Here is a 23,111-nt window from a genome sequence, read left to right as displayed (position 1 = left end):
TGATATTAATAACTTTCACCAAATATAATAATTAGGTTAAATTACACGTTTAATATTTAAGTTATTACTTTTAATTTATTTTGGTATATAAATTTTATTTTTTTTAAATCGTACCTAACGTTTAGCTTAAGATTAAAGATTTTTTTGATATTTTAGGAATATTTTGGGGTATTTTAAAAAATAATAATAATTTTAAGTTTTTTAAATAAAAATTACAAAAATTTCTAAAGGCACCACTTATCGTATTCTAAGTGGTTGACAATTTTTTTTATCGTATTTCACAGTTCATACACCTAAAAAATAATATTAGAAATGTTATGTACTTAAATTAATAAAAAAAATTAGAGAGCTAAATGAGAATAGTTTAGACACTCTTTTTTATAATAAGTCTTTTACCTTTTGTGTTGATGTTTGGCTGAGTTCCTGCGGCTGAGATGTTTAACTTAGCTTCCAAGGTAATCTTAGGTTTAGTCATTATTTGATTTGACATTTTATTTTTATATATTTCTATTTTAAACAAATCACTGTTAGTGATGAATAAAGATTAACCCTGCCATGATTTTATCTAATCCTCTACAGTTTGTAGATTTGGTTATTAGTACTAGCACTACATTTCCATAGCCATAACTTTATCTAATTTTTTTTACCAAATGTTAAAATCTTTTAATCAATATTTTATAAAACCTAATTAATCAAATATTTATTTAAAATTTATTTTTTTCTATTAAAATATTTATAAGTTCAAATAAAATATCACAATTGAAACGGTGTTCTATATTATCAGGTAAGGATAATGTGATCTATGTTGTGATCTATGTTATGATTGATGATGATCAAGCTGCGAGGAAAGCTACAAAAAACGGTGAGGATAATAAGACTATTCGTATTGCAGAGAAGGAGGTCTCGTGGAGACACTCTTGTTTGGTGGGAAAAATAAAAAATATGTATAATGAAGATATTGTTCAGACTGCTCTCAGTGCAGAAGGGTTCGACATGAAGGTAAGTATCTGGCATGAATTACTGGTGGTCATACAGTTCAAATATGAATCTGCTCGACCGGTATGTTGGTTAAAGAGAGAGGATTGGGTTTCTCGCTGGTTTGACGAGTTAGAATTGTTGGAGGGTTATGAGAACAAACTTAGAGTTAAAACCTGGATTCTTTTGTTGGATGTTCCATTATTAGTGCGGAGTGAAAGATTCTTTATGGAGCTAGGAAGTTTGTGGGGTAAAGTGTTGTTGATAGAAGAAGATACTTGCAATCGTTCAAGGTTTGATATAGCTAGGATTTTATTGGAAGTTCAGTACTCTTCGGATATCCCAGAAAAAGTTTCCATTGTCTGTAATGGAAGACTATATTCCATTAAAATCACAAAAGAAGCTCAGGAAGAGAGTCGAATGTTCATAGATGGCTTGATGCTTGGTAGTGGTGCGTGGTGCCCAGATGTTGTGGTAGCGAGTAAGGATCAGTTGATAGAAGAAGACCATGCTGCAAGTTTTGGTTCCAATGACGCATTTAATTTGGCTGCTTCGCTCTGTCAGAGGAGCGATAATGTCAACGAACTGATGGAAGTCAGTAGGGGATTCGTGGATGCTGAGGTGGAAACGAGGGTTGTTGTGGATGAGGCCTTACATGATGTTTCGATTTTTGCTAATGATGTGCCTAAGGATCTGTTCGCGGATGATAGTGTCGGGTTTATGGAACTAAATAAAGATGTTGGGCAAGTTTGGGAGACACAGTCTGTTTCAAACAACTCTAGGCTCTTGGATATCCCCATTGATGAGGTGTATTCAATTAGGATAGAGGGCGAGGGCCCTATATCATATTCTCGTAGGGTGATAACGGTTTCATCATCCTCGAAGCATATCTAGGATTGTCGTAAATCTCAAGAAAACATTTCTTCCAGCGTTGAAAAAGGAACGAATGGGGTTAAAATTAAAACTCGTTCTAAAATTATCATTCCAAGAAGAAAAAAGAAGAGTTCTAGAAGACGACAAATGTTATAAGTTGCAAGAAGGGGTACATTGGATTAAGCTAATTCTACGAGGGAGAACATTGCTGGTTCAGAGGGTTTACAAAATGAATCGGAGGCTACTTTTAGTGTTGGAGAGGCTCTGGGTGTTGTATTCTCAGCTTCGAAAGAGGTAGTCATCCACATATTGGAGCAGAATAAGCTCTCGGGTAAACTTTGATCTGGGTTTGAGAATTGTTTTGTCATGTTATTTCTGTGTGCTCTGATATTATGGATTCAGGTTTCTCAGTTTTAAGCTGAAATGTTAGAGGGTTGGGGAAAAACGTTAAATTAAGAGCAATTAGTCGGGTTTTACAGTCCAATAAGCCTAGTATAGTGTTATTTCAGGAATCAAAAGTGGGTGAGATTTCTGTTTTTGTTGAACGTGTTTTAAAGGGTTGTTTTGGTAGGGGTTTGATTTTTGCGCCTACGGAAGGAGCCTCGGGAGGTCTCATTACTTTATGGGACCGTAATGTTTTTATGGTGAATAGTAACATTATGTATAGGCGAATTGTTGCTCTAAAAGGCAGACTGATTTTGAACAATTTAGAGATTGAAATTATTAACGTTTATGGGCCAAACTATCAAAGCGAAATGAGTGATTTTTTCGAGCAACTTAGTAATGTAATTTCAAGTTTTAAGTGCCCAGTTGTTGTGGGGGGGACTTTAATGTAGTAAGGTATATCTCCGAAAGAATGAGGGCCTTCAATCTACCTACTGCGAGGAGAATGTTTGAAGAGTTCATTTTTAGGTGGGAGTTATTTGAAGTCCCAATTTTGGGCAGTTTATTCACTTGGTTTAGGGACGGGTCGTCTGTGGTTGCTAGTAGACTGGATAGGATACTGATTTCTCCTGAAATTGCCTGCTTATATCCAGAGTTGGTGCAATTATCTTTACTAAGAAGTGTATCAGATTATAATCCGTTAGTTTTAAAAGAAAAGAAACATATAAAACTTGTGAGGCCCTTCAAATGGTTTAATTATTGGGCTGAAGATTCAATTATTGTGGACATAATTAAGGATGTGTGGGAATCGAATAGAGGCAAAAGCATTTCGCAGTCATTTTTGCTTACAAAGGTTATCACTAAAGAAAGAGCAAGATCTTTGCATGAGAGTAATATAGATTATGTGGATAATATCGGGATGTTAATAGAAGAGTTAGAAAAAAAGGTGTATTTCGAATCCCAATTCTAATTCTGCCCAGTTCGATCTTGTTGTAATGAAGGCTCGGTTGTGGTCTCTTTTGCGGAAAGAATAATGTGAGTGACTTCAAAAATCTAGACTTAGGTGGTTTAAAGAAGGGGATAGGAATACAAAGTTTTTTCATTTAACTGCTTCATCAAGAGCTAGAAGAAACCATATTTCAAAATTGAAGGTGCAGAATTTGGTTTTAAAACAGCAAGCTAAGATTCAACAAGCCTTTGTTTCTTACTTTCGGGGTTCTTTCAATGAAGTGAAGACTATTCTAGTAAAGAAATGGGACATTCCAATTAAGAGATTGTGTGCTGGTTCGAGAAGGTTGATGGAAAGTCTGTTTTTCGAGGAAGAGGTATGGTCCGTTATTAATTCGTCTGACGATTCGAGAGCGCGGGCTTAGATGGCTTCAACTTGGATTTTTTTTAAAAATTCTAGAATGTTATCAAGGAAGATGTAATGTTGTTTATGATTGATTTTTATTGGGACAGAGTTGAGGACCATTCTTTTAACAAATCGTATATCGCCCTAATCCCGAAGGTTAATGAATGAGGCGGTTCATCTAGAGGATTTTAGACCGATTTCTCTGGTGGGGAGTTTGTATAAAATAGTGTATCGGGTTCTGGAAAAGAGAATGGCTAGTTGTCTTAATGAAGTTACAGGGGAATATCAGTTTGCATTTATTTCGGGTAAGCAGATCGCGGACTGTATCCTGATTGCAAACGAAGTTATTGATGACATTTCCAAGAAAAAGAAAGAAGCTGTGATTTTTAAGGCTGACTTTAGTAAAGCCTATGATACTGTTGACTGGCATTTTTTGAATCTTATTCTTAAAAAGATGGGCTTCGGAAAAAGATGGAGAAAGTGGGTATTATTCTGCATTTCGACTCCATCTATTATTGTTCTAGTTAATGGCTTTCTGTCTGACAATTTTTCAATAAAGAGAGGTCTAAGGCAGGGCTGCCCCTTATCGTCAATGCTCTTTAATGTTATTGGGGAGGCTCTCAGTGGTATGTTATTGAAAGCATCGGTGAATAGGTTGTGTGATGGTGTCGGAGTTAGGTACAGAAACAGAACATATTTCACATTCAATTTGCTGATGACCTATTGATCTTTTAGGCATCAAATGTTATGAGCTTAATGAATTTCAATCGTGTTTTAAAAAAGTTTGAGTTGGCGGAGGGATTAAAATTAAATATGAAGAAATCAAAGATATTCGGTATCAATGTTAACGAAAGCATGATAAGAAGTTGGGCGAATTTTATGCATTGCGGATGGGATTCTCTACCTACTACATACTTAGGTCTTCCGTTGGGTCACAAAAAGAATTCGAATACTCTATGGCAACCAGTGTTGGAAAAGGTACAACATCGTCTACAGAGCTGGAAAAACAAATTCTTATCTTTTGCGGGCAGAATTACTCTGATCAGATATGTGTTATTTAATTTACTTGTCTACTATATATAACATTATTTCTTATCCCTAAGTCCGTCGCAGAATCTATTAATAAATTCATAGCCTCGTTTGTCTGGAAAGGAAATTCGGAGAGAGAAATTCAATAGTTAAAATGGAAAAATGTATGTGGGCCGAGATCTCATGGGGGCTTGGGTATCTATGATGTTAAAACGATGAATCGAGCTTTACTCAATAAATGGATTTTGCGTTTTAGTCAGGAGAGTGATAGTCTTTGAAAAAAAATTATAGTTGCTAAGTACAATTATTGTTCTGATTCAATTGTTCCAAAAGAGATTAACTCGTGTAATGCTTCTTGGGTTTGGCGCAATATTATTAACCCGTCTATTTCCTTTGAGGGGAATGTGAGAGATGATTTTATTTGCGTTATGGGTAATGGTGATAAAATAGACTTTTGGAATGATCGTTGGTCCGAAATGTTTTCCCTTAAAGCATCCTTTCCTAGAATCTATGGACTGGCGCAAAAAAAAAATCCGAGAACATATACGAGTTTGAGATTTGGATGAATGGGGTCTGGGAATGGAAGATTGAGCTTAGGAGAGGCCTCGAAATAGACTTTTGGTCAAATTTTCTAGAGGTTTTAAACAGAGCTGTAAGTTCAGCTCCTGCTATTGATAAATTGAAATGGGTCGGCTCTGCTGATGGTATGTACACTCCCAAATCATTTTGTCTTAGTGTGGCCACTGCAGGTAAATTGGAAGATCCAATCTAGAAATTTGTATGGTGTAAATTCGTTCCACCAAAAGTGTCCGGTTTTGTTTTAAAAGCAGTGCATCAAAGGTTGTCGGTAATCTCCGAGTTAATCAAGCGAGGAGTTCCCGTTTCGGATCATTCTTGTTGTTCTTTCTGCACTAGGTTTCCAGAATCTATTAATCATTTACTGGTGCATTGCAAGTTTGTGTGGCAGATTTGGCAACGTTGGTGCTCTGTGTGGAATATCAGTATGGTGTTTCCTTCGAATATTAAAGACTTGCTGCATGTATGGTATTCTCAGAATATCAAAAAGAAATTTTGGGCGCTATGGAATATCATATTTTTTTCGATATTATTTGGAATAAATGGTTGTGCCGAAACAAGATCAGGTTTCAATGTAAGTCGTTCTCGGTCGATCATATTTCTCATTCCGCTATGGTTCAGATAGGTGTGTGGGCTAATTCGCTTTGGCCCTCGCTGATTCCTAGTATTCAAGATTTTGTTCGTAGCCCCGATTCTTTATTGATTGGAAGATGATGATAGTGTTTTTGATTATTCTGTTAAGCTTCTCTTTATTATGGTCGGAAGTTGGGATTCTGTTGCTTTTTAATGATCATGGATTGCTATCATTTCAAGATTATTTTTTCATGTTTAGTACTACTGGTGCAGCCACGGTTTAGCATTAACGGTTCTTGACAATGGATTCGTCATTGTTTGCGTTTTTGAAGGAAATTATGGGAATTTTGTCGTTGTTGATGATTCCAGTAGTTTGCGAGAATCAATCACTTTCATTATATGAACTATCTGGTTGTTCCAATTATGCTAGGCAATATACTTCAATCTTATAAGCCTTCAATAGCGTTTTAAGTTCTATTAAGCTGAGGTGAATGGCAAGTATGGTTAAGATTATGTACTGAGTGGAAGATAGGAATATGGGTTTATAATTTGTGGCCAATGCAGATTCCTGTTGTCCAAGTTTTCATTTCGAGCCTCAGGAGTTATTTTTCTCGATGATTGTTGTTCTTGGTTCTGATCGATGTTTCGTTGGGTAGTGGCTGGTTTAATTGGATGGATCCCTATCTCAATTTCTATATGTTAGGATGTAGGGACGGTGTTTGTTTTGTGTGATCAACTTTATATTGATGTTCTTAGCTTCTAACTACCTTAAGGAATACTCTTTTTCCTCCATTTAGAATTAGAGATATTTTTTAATGAGGTATGAGATAGTGTAATTTGTAAATGATTCAATACAAAGTACCTTCTTTAAAAAAAACATGCGTATTCGAGATCTTTAAACAGAAAAAAAAAAGAACATGGTGACGTTGCAAAAAAGACAAGATAAAGATGATTAATTGGAGGGCCAGAGCAGTAATAATTAAGATGATAGATAATACGGACCACTTAAAAGTAGTTATGTCTTAACTTAATGTGGTCCAAAAAGCTCATGCAAACTTATTCTATAAATCCACCACATATTAATGTCCCCCCTTCAATAAATGATGAAACATCCTCACTGTTCACCCGACTTCGTTGACGCCATTATATTTTTTTTTCTTCCGCATATGCATGAATCAATGTTCGTCTAAATTTGGTCGGGTATTTTTCTAATTCAAACATCGATTATCATAGCACGCTCGTCTTTCTCGTTATATTATGCCTAACATTTAACAATAAGCAGAACTTGCCAATTTTTGTTAACTTAATCTATAAATTTAACAAAAGTTGCCAAATTCAAGACCCGGTCTTTGGGGTCTGCATGAATCTTTGAAGCTGTTGAGTCAATCCGTGCGTTGTTCGTTGGGTCAGGGGCGGGCCTAGGGTGCGACAAGCCCTTGTGCGCATTATGGCTAATAGAGAGACACCACGGGTCATGTTCAAACCGAAACCACCAAAAGTCAACAAGGGGATTTATGGTTGCCACACATGGAAAAACTCGGTACAAGCATTTGAGCAGAGATCTACCGAGAGAGTTGACGAGTTCTAAAATTTTAAATACTTTGTAAATATTAAAATAGTAGAACATAATATGTTGTATTATATATTTAGGTTATATTTTATAGACCTATATATACAAAGTATTCTACGGTTAAAAGAAAAATTAACTATACAATAAATATGGAAAGTATAAAATTAGCTGACCATATTCCCATATATAATAGGGTAAGGAGGATGTAAGGTAGTAGGCTGCCCCCAACGCCAGGTTGAGAGCAACTTCCGTGGAATACCTCCTTTATGAATTGCCCTCAATGGGACTCGATCCCACGACTATAAAGTTAAGAACCTTGTGCTCTACCAACTGACTTAGATGGACAATTCAATAAATATGGAAAGTATATTGAAAATAATCTATCAATTTTAAATATAGCAAAACTAAAATTGATAAATCAACCAACACTTCCCCTCAAGCTGGAGCATTATCATACAAAGCTTGTCACTTAATCTGTGGAAATCTCCATTCTTAATTGTTTTAGTGAACATATATGCAATTTGAAGGTGTGAAAGAAGTGCACATCTTCTTATTAGTAATTGCATTTATCAGAAAATGGCAATCAACTTCAATGTATTTAGTCTGTTTGTGAAAAACATGACTACTTGAAATATGAATTGCAGCATGATTATCACAATATGTATAGGAATAGGATCTGAATAGGTGATTTCGAATCTTCGAGGCGAGCTTTCAACCAGAATCACTCCCATGTAATTTGAGCCATGACATGATATTCCGCTTCAGCACTAGATCTTAATACAACTGTTTGTTTCTTGTTGGGAAAGAGTTGCGAGTGATTATCACATGTAATTATCAGAAAGAGTTGCAAGTGCCGCGGTACCTGTTGGGAAAGTATGAGAGGCAGTGGAATTTGGTTGTGACTGAATTAACCGTTCATACTCCATTTTAGAATTTTGAATAACATCCTCAAATCCAACTGAAGAAACAAAACCAGCTGAAAGGAATATAACAATAATTGCTTTAAGAGTATTGTATTGGTCAGTCAAATTCATAAGAAATCCACAAACAAATAGATTTTCCCACTGACGTTTTTAAGTTTAAAAATTTGTAAAGAGAGGCTGTAATTCACGAAATTTGTTGATAATTCCTCTATATGTAGCAAAAAATTATGGAAGGGATTTTTCACCTTGTTTGTTATCCACATCTTGTTCAAACAAAGAGAATTCAAGAATCGTTACCATCATTAAAAAACATCTCTTTAATGGAATCTCTTATCTCCTTAGCAGTTGAAATCGACCCAACGGAGGCAACAATATTTGGTTCCAAAGAATTCAGCAGTACGTTTTCACTGCACAATCAGACTGAAGCCATGCATGCTGCATATTTGGAATCTTTAGTGTCCATCATCATTTTAACGAGATGATTATCACGTCCTTGAGAATCAATGAATGTACGAAACGCTTGCGACCAAAGAGCATAATTTCTACCATTGAACTTCACAGTAGTTCCAACAGTAGCACATAAAATGGAGTTTTCTATCATCTTGAATTGCATATTTAAGTACAAAAAAAAACACCTCAAACACAGAGGCACAAAAAATCAAGCACACAAGAGGGGATCGATGAACCCTCACAAAAAAAAAGATCAGAAAAAAAACTGCTATTGATACCATGCAAAATAAAATAATAGTAAAAAATAATATGTTGTATTATGTATTTATGTTACACTTTAGAGACCTACAGCGTATTCTACAGTTTAAAGGAAAGTCAACTATACAATAAATATGAAAAATATATTGACAAGAATATGTCAATATTAAATATAGACAAAACTAAAATTGGTAAGTCAACTAACATTCTTATATAACTTAGTTGATTTTTTTATATTTTTTATTGATAATCTGTTCTGTTTATAAAATCTTATGTCTGTCCTGCATGAGGGATAATGCATATGTCAAACTCAACCCGAGACTTAATTTCATTAGTTGATGCAGCAAATATAAAATTTGAATCTTAACATTTACAACACCTTGCTATTAATTTTACACCAGAAATATTACAGGGATGTTCAGAATGGTATACGTTGCACATTTGGAATTTTATCATTAGCAACAAAATTCTAGGATCCAATTTGGAATTTTCTTTTCCCTTTCTAATTTCAAGTAATTAAGGGATTCTTACAGAAGATTAATGTACAATGTTACATCTTTCCATGATTTCTGGAGTCCTTCACATGCCCAAAACCTACTCCCTTCATTGCATTTGCAGCATCTTTTCTCTGCATCCTGAAAAAAACCACCAAAAACTTAGATTCAGTTAAGTTTTGTACATATCAAGCAAGCTTTAATTTGCACCCAAAAACATTGATGCTTTAATATGACTATGAACCATTAGAGGAGCTCTTCAAGCTTTCTTCTATGACGCTTTAGTCCGAAAGTCTCGTGATTTTGTCTCGCAGAAAACACATCTAGTTAGTATGGGATTAAATCTATATGTGAACATAGCAGATTCTCTAAGTCTCCTGATATCAGATTCTAATGTCAGAGGTAGCATCTTGATTCTTAAATCGTTGCTTGAAAACCCTATTCATTGAGGAAATTAAATTGAACTCAAGTAAACAATGTTTCCAATGTGTACAAACTTGTAGGAAGAACTTACCGCTAGTGAGATCAGTGGGAAGATTGAGTGATTCGTCAGCTTTAAATATGTCACCGATGAAATCCTGGAATCTAGAAGAATATGCTTTGGGGTTTACGGCTGTAATCATCTTTCGATCAAAATGCAATGACTTGTACGCATGCTCGAGTCGTTTGATCACACTGTAGTTTTGGAAAAAATCCACTATTCCAAAATACAAAAGAACTTCATAGCACTCCCCAGACTTGAGATTTTCATGTGATGTTAGAGTTCCGATTCCATTCTTTGGTATGTGAACACCACGCGCAGACAATTCTTCACCGAACCTAGTAGTTTGACTGCGAGAAAGCCAACGCAAAACAATTGATTCCTCACTGCATCATCTTCGAACCCCATATCAAATGAGACTTATTTTAGGTTAAAAAAGCAAATATTTACCTGTTACCTGGTAGCCACTGATCACCAAAACTCAATTCTGACTCGAAATCAATTGAATCTTTTTGTTTTTTATCATTGAAATCAACTGAATCTGCAAGGTGGAAAACCAGATCATGCATTATAAAGCTTAACGCTAACACCGTAGCAAGCTCCTCATAGCTAGAGGAACATGCGGGAAAGGATGATTGGCAAAATAGATTTTAGTTCAATGGATATGACATCATTAGAGTTTAGAACAGTTAAGCTTCTTACAAATTCTGAATTTTTCAAGTTCTTGGTCTTTTACATTTTCCTTTTACTTTGCCTTTCAACAACAAAGAATCATGATGAATAAGATGCATTTTCAATATATCACCTCGAATTGAAGCTGTGGAATATCTCTGTGAGGATAAATCACTATGATACAACGAGTCACAGGACAATCTCCTTCCATGAATTTTTCAAGTTCTTGGTCTTTTACATTTTCCTTTTTACTTTGCCTTTCAACAACAAAGAATCATGATGAATAAGATGCATTTTCAATATATCACCTCGAATTGAAGCTGTGGAATATCTCTGTGAGGATAAATCACTATGATACAACGAGTCACAGGACAATCTCCTTCCATCGCTGGGATTAGTGTCAACAGAACCTGCAGAAAGACAATGAAGTGAACGTAAAATTTCATAAGATATGCACTTTTCTGGAAGAATTAGTCATTTGGTATTTTTAAATAATGCAATATTGTTGTATTTCCGTAGCACGATCTTTTTTCTCTGTGCTTTACATTTGCCAAGAACTGGGGCAGCTCCGAGCCTCCTCACAAGAATAACATGTAATAAAATGATGAGAATCAAGATCCTTTTGATGCAAGTAATTACCTCCACGTTCAGAGTCTGTAGAAAGTGAACGTCCAGCTTCCGAGAGATCTGTGAGAGACTAAAAGCTTATCAGAAATCTTACTCTGCCTCTTATAACAAGATAGTTTTTCAAGAATCTGATATCGAAGATAATTTTTTCACGAAAAAGTGGGAATTTATGGGAAACAAATTCACCTTTAGGTGAACCTTTTACATGGAAGCCAAGTAACATACTGTAATCCATGACGCCCGCAGCCTCGAGAAAAGCACAATCATGCTTGATTTGCCTGTCAAATAAAAATTCTATTGTTAATCAACCAAGGATTATGCACGTTAGGTAACACACTCGCTTGCACACACTGAAGGGGCGGAGAAGGGAAAAAGGGAGGGGGTTACTGTTAGAATTGTATACAATAGGCAATTGCATAAAAATCACCTTACCATTTATCAAAAAGAAAACTATGCTAAGAGAGAAGACATAGATTGATGGACTTACTTCATAAGCCTATGTCGAATCAGTGGTTCAAGGCAAAAGTGAAAATCAAGATCCGATTCTTTATGAAGAACTTTCTCACGGAATCTCACTTTTTCGACTCTTCGACCTTGTAGGGAACCTTTGAGGTCATAACACCGGTGCATCAACAAGTCGGATTTGAATATGTTTGACCCAACCAAAAAGTAAACCTGTTCCCCCAATTCCGAAAAATATCAGTGCATATTATTAACGGCCAAAAGGAAGGGAAAGCTCGAAGTTATGTTAATGTAAATTTATCTAAGACCCTTAATTTAGAATCCCTTCATGGAGGGAGACATGCATCGTGTACCTCCAGATGACCTGCATTTTTAATTTGCAGCCCTCGCAATCATCAATATCTTGGTACTTAATTTACGTGACAAAGCTCTTTGTTGTACAGTTTAAAACTATGGATTCCATTGAAAAGAAAAATGCCAGTATGAGAAACTTTACTATGAGATAAAATAATGTTACTTCTACCTTAGCACCTCCGTCCGGCTTCACGACATGAACTCCATAAAGCTTGCTCAAGACCGTGCTGCGAAACTTTCTGATATGATTATAATAGGCTGGGAGCATTTCTAGGAGGACCTACATCAAATGCATTAACCATATTTAGACGTTCTTTTCTGATTCAGAACCTCAAAGATGTCTAGAAATACGTTCATCTCAGGGCTTTACTAGAATCCAATCTCTTAAAGGTTTTAATTTGAGAAGATGATTATCTCAGGGCTTTACACCACAAATGCGAAAAAAGCAATGTATATGATTTTACATTATATCTACCAGAAAATATTCCATTAGTAGATGATTTCAAAGGCTGTTTTCATTACCCTGACTTCAGATTTGCGTAGTGTTTTTACTACAAATCGGTTGTCCGTGGACAAAATGAAGAAGTTGCCAGGTTTCGAACTTGAAGTGACTTTCCTTAAAGTTTCGTCGCTGCAAATCGATATCATGTAACACTCATTGTTGATATTTTCGAGCTCTTGTATAAGCCTGGCAGAGGAATTTCAACAAACAGTTTAGCGATGAAACAACATATAATCCAAAGATTAAAACATTGATCGGAAATAAAAAAGACAACCTGAAAACTCTAGGACAATAGTCTTTCCATTCAAAGGCAGTAATTGATCCTGGAGGGAGATTAAGACACTGCTGTCTGGAATAATGAACCCAATATCTTTGCGAATCTGTTAAATCCAAAGCCGAAATATCCTTACTTGACTCTGCCATCTATTTCTCTCTCTGCAAAAAGTTATCAACAAAATGATTTGATGATAAATGAATAAAAAAACCATTTTGGTGGGATAAATGAATTTGATTCTACCTTCTTCTCTTGTTATTTTTCTCTTTCTTTCAGTGAAGGTCTAAAAGAATTGCAAGAACATTGAATTCCTTGAATTTAAAGAAACCCCAAGGCTTTGCCCACTTATTTTTGGGGGTTGGAATTTGCATTATATATACGATTTAATTTGTTGCAAAATGGCCGGTGGAGAGCAGAAGGCAAACTGCATTTCGGGTCCGAATCGGTTATGGGTTATTCAAAGTGGGTTCCAACCAACTACTTTCATTTTAGGACAATATCGTGTCCGGTTTGGTTTAGTTTAGCCACAGTTGGAATCCGTAAGCATAGTTGGGTCGGTTTTTTTATTAGGGTAAAGTACAATAATAGTACTTAAACTATGGTTTTCTTATGGACTTGGCTGACTAACTTTTAAAAGTTACACATTAATCAATAAAGATATCGAAAAGTTGTATTATCATCCCATCGTTACATGCTGTTGAGAGGACTACATGATGTTAATTTAATAGTTAATATCTCATTCAAAACTCTCAATTCAAACTATTTTTAATGTTTTCTAACATTTTAAATAATAATTAAAATTTATCATAAACTTTTTAAAAATATATAAAAAATTATAATTTATTTTTTGAAATTATAAATATTTTTAAAATATCTTTAATTTATTTAACAATATAAGTGATAATAGCATCAATTACAGAAATCCAATCAAATTAATCCAAAGTATAAATGTAAGTGATAATAATTGTAACTTAAAGACTATTGATGTGCTTTACCGTTCTTAAAATTATCATAATCTATATATTTGTTAGACAAAGCATCTTAAAGTTGGTGTTTTTCCATAAACCAAACGAATTAATTAAGAAATTGTTATTTTTCTTGAGATTTGAGTTCGAACTATATATTAGAAGTATGTGCGTTAATGTCGAATGGTGTTTTTAAAGACTGTATAAATTTATGAACTCAATGGCATGGGATGTGTGAAAGATTAAGAAGTATTTCAAGAAAATCAACCTCGGAATCAACTTATCATTATCAAAAAAACTATGTGTCTATACAAACTTCAATATCACAACAGCTCTCATAACGCATAACAGAACCTAACACAAACTAACAACTAACTTTGGACTAACATACCATCACAGCTTATAACTCTAACATACTTTCTATGTTTCTCGTTCTCTAAATGTCTTTAAAGCTTTCCTGTAGGCTGATGTAAGAAAACATTGTTAACACTTTGCAACCTCGACTCTTCTGCTCAAAGAACTCTAAGCTGCTCCTGAGCCGAACAAAAAAACGGTGCTGACAAAGGCTTAGTTAGGACATCAGCTATCTGATCAACTGCAAGCACATAGTTGATATGAACGATCCATCCACGATTTTATCCTTACGAAACATAAATCCAGCTCTATATGTTTAAGTTTAGCATGATGCATGGTTAGCAGAATGTGAAATTGCACTGGTATTATCACACCAAATGACAGGTGTAGCCGTAAGATGTAGATTGACCTCTTGCGAGGTTGGTTTTAGCGGCGCTTTTTTATGGCACTTTATTGGCTCTAGAAAAGTTTTTAGCGGCGCTTAAAAACGTCGCTATAGAACTAAAAAAAACCTATTTTGCTTAGTGAATTCGAATCCTAAAATATTTCTGTCTATCGACAACTTACCTTTGTTTCCTACAACCCATTTCATCTTATAGAAAAGTGAAATCCAAATCCTAAAAGAAACCTTAGAGTCACGTTACACATAAATCCAAAACTAAAATACAAATACAAGTATCTATAACTAAACGACCATAATGATAAAAACTAAAAGTATGGTGTTGCAATTGCTTTTTTCAATTTGTAAAATTAATGACAAGGAATTATAAAAGAGTTTTCAAGTTCATGGATATTTTTAAAAGTTTTAATTTTATTTAACATAAAAAATGAATGAAAATTTATATTTGATGCAAATAACTGTACTACACACAATTGAATTATAATGGAAGTAAACAACAGAGAAAGAAAGAACCCTACAAATCATTTCACTACAAAAATTAATATTTTTTGGGTAAATTAATAATTAAAAATAATAGAATGACTTCTATGATACCTAAAACTTTTGACAACAAAAATCAATTCCTTTTAGGTTAAATCTTGACGGCACCCTTTACAATTGATAGTGACGATGATAAAAAATAATAATATTTTGATAAAGTTAATAATGGAGTAATGATAGGGAAAAAAGAGAAAAATATGATTTTATGTGGGTTCAAAATTTAATCGCTTTAATATAAATTTAACTTTTTCAAAGTGATGTCATTTTGATGTCACGTGTCATGTTATAGTGATGTTAATTACTTAGTGGTAGAGTTATTAAAACATGAGAAATTTAAAATTAAGTGATTAAGTTAAAATATATTAAAATTTAGTGAATAAAATAAGAATGAGTAAAGTTTTGTGAGGAAATAATTTACCCAAAAATTAAAATAATGAAATGAAATCACCGAAACGGATCGAGTGAGGTGAGTCGACACTCGACAACCACCGCATTAAACGCTACCTCTTTGGAATTAGATACAACAGTAACACTCTCGCGCGAAAACGGTGGAAAGTCATTTTCCCTGCTCTCAATTCCAAATTTTCTTAGACCAACTCCTTTTCTTTTGTTAAATTATTTTTTACTCTCTTTCAAGTTTGTTTAGCCCAAAAATCCTTACTAGTTTCATTCATTTATTAACAGCAACTTCACTTCTTTTTTGGTGCTTGGATCCTTCAATTTTCGAATTCTTCCCTAAGGTTCTTTTTTGAGGTTTAGGTGTTGGGATTTTGATCATCGAAATCTAATAAGAGGTGACTTAATGAGGGGGAGTTACACAGGCCTGATAATCTCGCCATGACCTCCGACGAGGTCTCCATGGAGCGTAGCAAGAGCTTCGTTAAAGCTTTGCAGGTTCATTTCTTCATTATTAGTTCCTGTCTTTTTGGACCAGATGGATATCTTTTTCAATTTGATTTGATTTTTGTTAAGATTTTGTTTTGTTTGTTTTTTTTGGTTGACTTTAGAAGTCACTGCTTGATTGCTGATGGGAGATGTGACGGAGAGAAAATGACATGAATAAAGAAATTCCCTTGTTCCTACGAAAAATTGTGTTTTTTGCTATATATATATATATATATTGGCGTCTTAATAACAAGACTTCAAGGTTTAGTATCGGTGGAACGTAGCATTTATGACTGAGTTAAAAGTTAGATATCTTCCAAAGCTAGAAGTACAGTCATAGCAATGGATGAACCTATGGTAAGTTAGATATCGGCCTCTTATTGTGTTTATCGAAGAACAGTGCTTGCTTGATTTCCATTCATGAGTTTAGACTTTAGAGCCATCGTATCAGTCAAGTAGAAAGTGAATTGAATTGAATGAGGCAATGGGAAACCTCTTTCAAGTTTCAAGTCCATTATGTGCAACAATGTAAGAATGTCATATTCGGAGAATATTGAAAAATCCGTGCATCTGAAGATAATATCTGCAAGAGCCGTGACTTCTATATGGTTTTGTTAACTTGTTGTCCTTGTTTGATTTAATGAATATTTTAGCTCATGCATTTTAAAACTTTCCAGCATTTCGTTGTTATACTAATTGATAAGTTTGACCCTTGTGTTCTATAGGAGCTCAAGAACTTAAGGCCTCAACTTTATTCAGCTGCAGAATATTGCGAAAAGTCTTATCTCCATAATGAGCAGAAGCAGATGTGAGGCTACCTATTTTACTTTTAAACCTTCTTAGTTCATTTTTGTGTAACAGCCTTTTCATTTTCATGCAAGCAATACCATGATTGACTTCAGAACATGATCGGTTTGCTCATAATGCCTCTGTGATGGTTTTTTTAATCAAGCTGGCATGCTTTGCATTTGATTGTGTTTGGTTTACTTCCATTTTCTCTTCTCATGATGCTACTTTTCTCTGTGTGATACATTTGTTAGGGTACAGGACAACCTGAAAGATTATGCTGTACGTGCTCTTGTTAATGCTGTTGATCACCTTGGCACTGTGGCTTACAAGTTGACTGATCTTCTTGACCAGCAAACATTGGAAGTGTCAACCATCGAGCTAAAAGCATCTTGTTAAATCAAGTAATCTCTTTGTACTTCTCTTGCTTAATATGCTAGCACAAGAAACATATTGAATTGAGGCCCTTAACTAATTTTAGTTTGTTAATATTAGAAACTTCTTACATGCCAAACATACACGAATAAAGAAGGTCTCAGGCAGCAGCATCTGTTGGCATTAATCCCAAGACATCACAAGCATTACGTTTTACCAAGTAAGAGTAGTTGATAGAAAGTCCCCCCTTCCTGGAAGCTAATTAGTGGGTGAAGTTGTTTTTGTTTTTCTCATTTCCCTTTCCTTTTTGTCCTGTTTTTTGCTTCTTTCCATTGCATTTTTCTCTAAGCCAGATTCTGTCAGCAAGAAGGTACATTTTAGTCCTCAGTTACCGACAGATGCTAGGCAAACTATTTTCAGGCTAAATCTCGTCTTCAACCTTCAGGTATAGTGTTTCTTAGCAGGCAGGAGCTCATCTAATTTTAGTGTTTTCTTCATTTTTGCAATATACTTTCTTATAGGAGAAGGCGAGTATCGTGGCATTGATTAAATGTCTTTAACTATAGATACTCCTGCATCAAAAACTCTTTCGTGGCACTTATCCTCAGAAACTACTTTGAAAGGGACTACGCAACCTTTAGCAAGGTTAGTTGATTTAAAAATTCAACGTTGAATGGATATTTTCCTTCCAGTGTTCTTCTAACGCTCAGCTGAGAGCAAGAAGTTATAAACATTGCTTACCATGCAGCAATGAAATTTCAAAACCTTCTGGTGTTGCTTCTGAGGTTTTCCAATTAGTGGGTATGTATATTAGACTAGTAGCTCATTTAGTATTGTTAATATAAGTCATTTGATGATAAAAGGAAGAAGAAAAAAGTGAAAAAGAAAAAGAAGCTTTTGATGCTAAGACTTGTATTTTGACTACAATTCTGGCAGAAAATGCAAGGACAAAGTCGGCAGCAGCACCTTTTCCTGCTTCTAATGCACAGGTGCCATCATTGGGTATCATACAAAGGGTATTATTTAAATCACCAAGACTACATACATGCTTGATGTCCTTTTTATGGATGCTTCTATGTTAGCACTAGGGTTGATTCATTGTCTCGATCTGTTATCTCGATACCTTTTGGTATATCAATTGATATTTGGTTAGTGAGGCTTTTCGTTTCATTTTACAATTGTGATTTTAATCGTATTTGTTAAACTTTAGAATTTGAAATCTTGATATCCATTCAAAACGATTCACTAGAGCCAACTTTTGGTTCCGAATGGGTAATCCAAATTTCTCTGGGGGGGGGGGGTATTCCTATATACTTTGTTGCTTGGCATGTTTAATATACAATCTCTGCTATTTTTGGCAGAAACTAGAGGGTTTCAAACCATTGACAGCATTCAGGTCATTCGATAACCCAAATCGGCAGATTGTACGTGCACCTGTTAGGACCAAAAGTGTGCTGTCAGCTTTCTTTGTCAAACAAAAAGCAATGAAGCTAAAGGCTGGATATGTTGCATGAATCTCCATTAAATCGAGCCAATGAAGATGATGACACACTTGTGTAAAATCTTTCCTTTATGAGGATGGAGTTGCCTGTAACTACCCTTCTCACGTTTTCCAGTTGGTTCCTTTATCAATTGTCCCAAATGCAACTTTTTTTCTCCCTCATTTCTCTTATATGTTTTTTTTAAATAATGATTAATTTGTATAAAATATCTGATAACGAAGATGAGTAACCTTACCCACTCTCATCAATAATTGGTCCAGCCTTGATCAATAATCCTATAATTTCATCTTTATTTTTCATCTCGTTTGATACTTCGTGATATATTGGTGTTTGTCGGCAAAATTACAAAATTACTCAAGTAAGGTGAAAGGAAAATTATAAATCGAATTTTCTTTTTTCAAATAGAGTTGTATCTACAATTAAATAAAAAAGACATTTAGATCATACGGCATCTTCGTAAAGATGAAGATGTATGAAAGATTTGATGTTTTTTCTAAATAAATATATGAGAAGATATTGTGTCTTTCTTATATCTTTCACTTAATATAAAATGTATTTTTTGAAAAATAAATAAAACAATCGCAACCCTTATAAAAAATAATCTTTTTTCGATGTACTATTTAAGAAAATTTGTCGGTGTTTGATCTTTCACCTTTGAATGTTTGTGTACCGGAGAGAAAATTTTCAAATATATTGTCCAGATTTTAATCTAATACTTAAAGTTTTAAAACGTTTTAATTTAATTTTTTATTATTTATCTATCTTTTGATTAGGTGATTATAATGTAGTATAAATTTAATATTTTTTTTTTTTAATACTGTATATATATTATGTCAACACAATAAATTAAATTTAGATATTTTATATATATATTTTTTATTAATGATATCACTTAATAAGTTTATGAAAAAGAATTTTGCGTTTTAATTAAATTTATAAAAATATTGATTAAATTACTAATTATGATTGACGTAGTATTATTTTAGTCTAAATATTAATAATAAATATATTTTATAATTTATTTAGTATTATTTTTTATTTTTATATCATATTAGTGAATAATTTAAAATATCAATTTATTATAAAATAATGTGAAATGATATAAGCGTCTCAATGCAGTGGAAATTTGATATTCTAACCAATATTTTTGTTAAATATAATGTAATTAAAAAATAAAAATGAATGATAAATTCAGTTAAAAAATAATATTAAGATAAAAATTATGAATATTAATAATTAAATTTATTAGTAAGTGAAATTTTATTGACATGATTCGTTTTATTTAACCCATCAAATCTAAATTGTTAACACAACCCGACCCACGATCATATCATCCCTTTCAGTATTCTTCTACTCTAAAGCTATTGTCATCAACGATCATCGTTCACAGATCCGATCTCAAAACACGTTTCCTTAAACCCAAATTCTCCCCTCCCCCTCCGGTTGAAGTCGTTCTGTTAGTTTAAAACTCCATAAAACAAGCTCGTTAATTTATGAACTTAGTGTTACCGGCAACAATGTCATCATTCTTGCACCAACGACCCATCCAGAACCCATTCTCAAACGCCTACCCAATCTCCCCACGTTCTTCATCAAGCTTGCAAAGACCCATTTCGATCTTCAGTCCAACAGGCCTAACTATTCTCCTCTCGCTCATGGTAATCCTCGGAGTGTTCGCGCCCTGGTCAGGCATGCCCCAATCCATGTTCTCTAACTCAAAAAGGGCATCTTCTTCTATTTCCAAATGGCGAGACTACTCTTTGGCCGAAGCCGCTTCCTTCGTCGCCAAAAATGGTACCATAATTGTATGTGCCGTCAGTCAACCTTACTTGCCTTTTCTCAGCAATTGGCTGATCAGTATCACCAGACAAAAGCACCAAGAGAAAGTCCTTGTGATAGCTGAGGATTATGCTACTCTTGACAAGGTTAATGAAAAATGGCCTGGCCATGCCGTTTTAATCCCGCCAGCTCTTGATTCACAAACTGCCCACAAATTTGGCTCTCAGGTTCGATTCCTGCTTTGGGTTTTGTTTATTGAAAGTTATCTCTTTTGTTTTTCACTTAGCATTTTCAATTGATGCTTATTGGGTGCTTGATTTAGGGTTTCTTCAATTTTACTGCCAGGAGGCCTCGACATTTGTTGCAAATTTTGGAGCTCGGCTACAATGTTATGTATAATGATGTTGATATGGTGTGGTTGGGAGATCCCTTCCCTTATTTCGAAGGAAATCACGATGTTTACTTCACTGACGACATGGCTGCAGTATGTATAGCCTGTTTTGCTTTAAAATTGCTTAGTTCCATTCTTAGAAGTGTAGAACAAAACAGTGTTTTGATGTGTTATTCAAGTCAGGATTAGCCAAAATATTCATTAAGATTACTCCATTCTACTAGATTATAAAAAATCAATAAACTTTGGCTTATCTTAAACAATTCTACTGTCAACATGATTGTTAAGCCATGAATAATAGTTAAATCGGATTGTATGCAATGGGAGGGTACCCTTATTTATTTTGTTTTTCCTTTTCTGAGAATTTGGAAATAGTAGTAAAAAGAATGGAGAGAATGGAAACAAGACCATACCTTGTTTCTCTAGGACTAGGCTGCTATGCACTGGAAATATTTTGCTAACTCTGCTTCTTTCTCATAAAGTTGCTTAATGCTTCTCTTTGGTTGATCAGGTGAAGCCACTGAACCATTCCCATGATTTGCCACCTCCAGGGAAAAAGGGTCGCCCTTATATTTGTAGTTGTATGATTTTTCTGCGTGCTACAGATGGAGCAAAACTAGTAATGAAGAAATGGATTGAAGAACTTCAAGCTCAGCCATGGTCCAAAGCACAGAAAGCAAATGATCAGCCTGCTTTTAACTGGGCTCTACTAAAAACTGCCGGAGTGGTATGCTTATGCATCTTCTTGCATTTCAATTTTGAGTTTGTAGCATATATGTACCTAATAGTTCTCATTTGGAGTTCAGACAATATCGCGTGCTTGTTCATCTTGCCATAATTTGAAAAACATTGCTAATTGATGTATGACCTTTCACCAGTGCTGCACTTAGTGTATTCATTATTCTCAGTCACGTGTAGTTGCATCTTTTGGAAATCTGTAACATGGAAGATTGGCTTATCATAATGCCAAAGGAACATCTATGTTTAATCCAATCTGATATTCTTTAGAAGTGCATTTTGCCTGTGTCCTTACATTTCTGGTCCATGGCAAACTGTTGCTTTTGGTTTGGGTATGTAAACACTCTGCTGTGTGAGATTTGTGGTTTTATGAGCCTTCTCTCTTTGATATTTGTAATCGATGGTGTGTGATCTATGTCTGGTAGTAAGATTTAGTTTTCTGATAATCATACATGGACAATATGTTCTGCAGGTGGATCTCTACCTGCTTCCTCAGGCAGCATTTCCAACCGGAGGATTGTATTTCAAGAACAAGACATGGGTGCAGCAAACCAAGGGGATGCATGTCATAATTCATAATAATTACATCCTCGGCTTTGAGAAGAAGATCAAGCGCTTCCGAGACTATGGCCTGTGGTTGGTTGATGATCATGTCCTCGAGTCCCCTCTGGGCAGATTATGAAAAAACCGAAATACCTAGGGATTGCTTTCTGCACAATCAATTACAGCCTCAACAACCACCCTAAAAGGTGGATCATCCAGTTGGGTCATCTTCTTCTCAAAAGCATCTGCTTGGAACCTCTCGGATAAACATTGATCATTAGGAGCTGAGAGTGCAGATAACATGGACCCTTAGCAGCTGAGAAATGCTCATTTTCTTCAGCAAAATTCTTTCATTTAAATAGGGTTCAATCAAGGGCAAATTCCAAATATTGTGTTGTTCAATTATAACTTCGTTTCCAGACCTGATGAAATCAATCAATTTCTTCCGCATTTGTTTTCCTTGACATAATGCAAATGCAATCTGTTCGCTGTATGGTTTTGAATGGATCTATCCCAGAGATGCAATAATTTTATTTGCGTTTGGTTGAAAGGTAATTAGCCTTGTTAATTGAATAAAAAAAATAACAATCTTGGTTGAAAAAAGTGTCGGCCAACAGCAACTGAATGTTTCTTAAAATAGATGTATTGTTTAAGTCGATAATCAATTTATTTTAGAGTAGTTACTAAATGAATTTTGTTTTATTAATAACAAATCACACCTCAAAGAACAATCTTTATATTTATTGGAGAGATGGAGAACTAAATATTTAACAGCCGGTGATAATTAAACCCAAAATATATTTATTTTTAAAGAAAATACGTGAAAGGAAAATCTTAATTATTTAAGGCAGGCAAGAAAACAATTAAAGACAGTGCACGTTGATATAAGGGGGAATAGTAATATAGATTCAACCCCTTGCTGCCCTTCTGTCACTCTCTATTCATCTTTGGCAATTCAATGACCATTGGAATCCATCTGAATGCTATAGCCCTTTTTTAGTCACAAGCTTCATCTTTCTGTA

At 34.6% G+C, this 23,111-nt stretch overlaps 2 protein-coding genes and 1 pseudogene across 4 annotated transcripts in view; 2 read left to right on the top strand and 1 right to left on the bottom strand.

Annotated features, from left to right (window-relative positions):
• The window catches only part of LOC120153418 (UDP-D-xylose:L-fucose alpha-1,3-D-xylosyltransferase MGP4-like), a 35,846-nt gene that overhangs the window by 2,456 nt on the left and 10,279 nt on the right, over positions 1–23,111 (top strand). Inside the window, exons 2-6 of one of the 3 annotated variants that reach the window (XM_039165370.1) lie at positions 2,704–2,707; positions 20,147–20,644; positions 20,740–20,901; positions 21,320–21,535; positions 22,019–22,480. In XM_039165370.1, coding sequence (XP_039021301.1) covers positions 2,705–2,707; positions 20,147–20,644; positions 20,740–20,901; positions 21,320–21,535; positions 22,019–22,228 — 1,089 coding nt within the window. In that variant the 5' untranslated portion in view covers position 2,704 and the 3' untranslated portion in view covers positions 22,229–22,480. Of the gene's footprint in view, positions 1–2,703; positions 2,708–19,971; positions 20,645–20,739; positions 20,902–21,319; positions 21,536–22,018; positions 22,581–23,111 lie in introns of those variants that run through there. The other 2 variants (XM_039165368.1, XM_039165369.1) reach the window with 2 other exon arrangements.
• On the bottom strand, positions 9,351–12,980 carry LOC120153416 (phosphatidylinositol 4-phosphate 5-kinase 10-like). Its single transcript, XM_039165365.1, has 10 exons — positions 12,832–12,980; positions 12,578–12,743; positions 12,225–12,335; positions 11,727–11,914; positions 11,426–11,517; positions 11,252–11,299; positions 10,921–11,022; positions 10,391–10,448; positions 9,974–10,290; positions 9,351–9,600 (listed from the first exon to the last, which is right to left on the bottom strand). Exons 1-10 carry the CDS (start codon positions 12,978–12,980, stop codon positions 9,569–9,571), a joined length of 1,263 nt encoding a protein of 420 aa, XP_039021296.1. The 3' UTR covers positions 9,351–9,568.
• Positions 15,889–18,794, top strand: LOC120153420 (annotated as a pseudogene).

The sequence above is a fragment of the Hibiscus syriacus genome, unplaced genomic scaffold (assembly GCF_006381635.1).
Source record: "Hibiscus syriacus cultivar Baekdansim isolate YM2019G1 unplaced genomic scaffold, ASM638163v2 tig00111100_pilon, whole genome shotgun sequence".
NCBI lineage: Eukaryota > Viridiplantae > Streptophyta > Magnoliopsida > Malvales > Malvaceae > Hibiscus > Hibiscus syriacus.
This window is presented reverse-complemented; position numbering and strand designations above follow the sequence as displayed.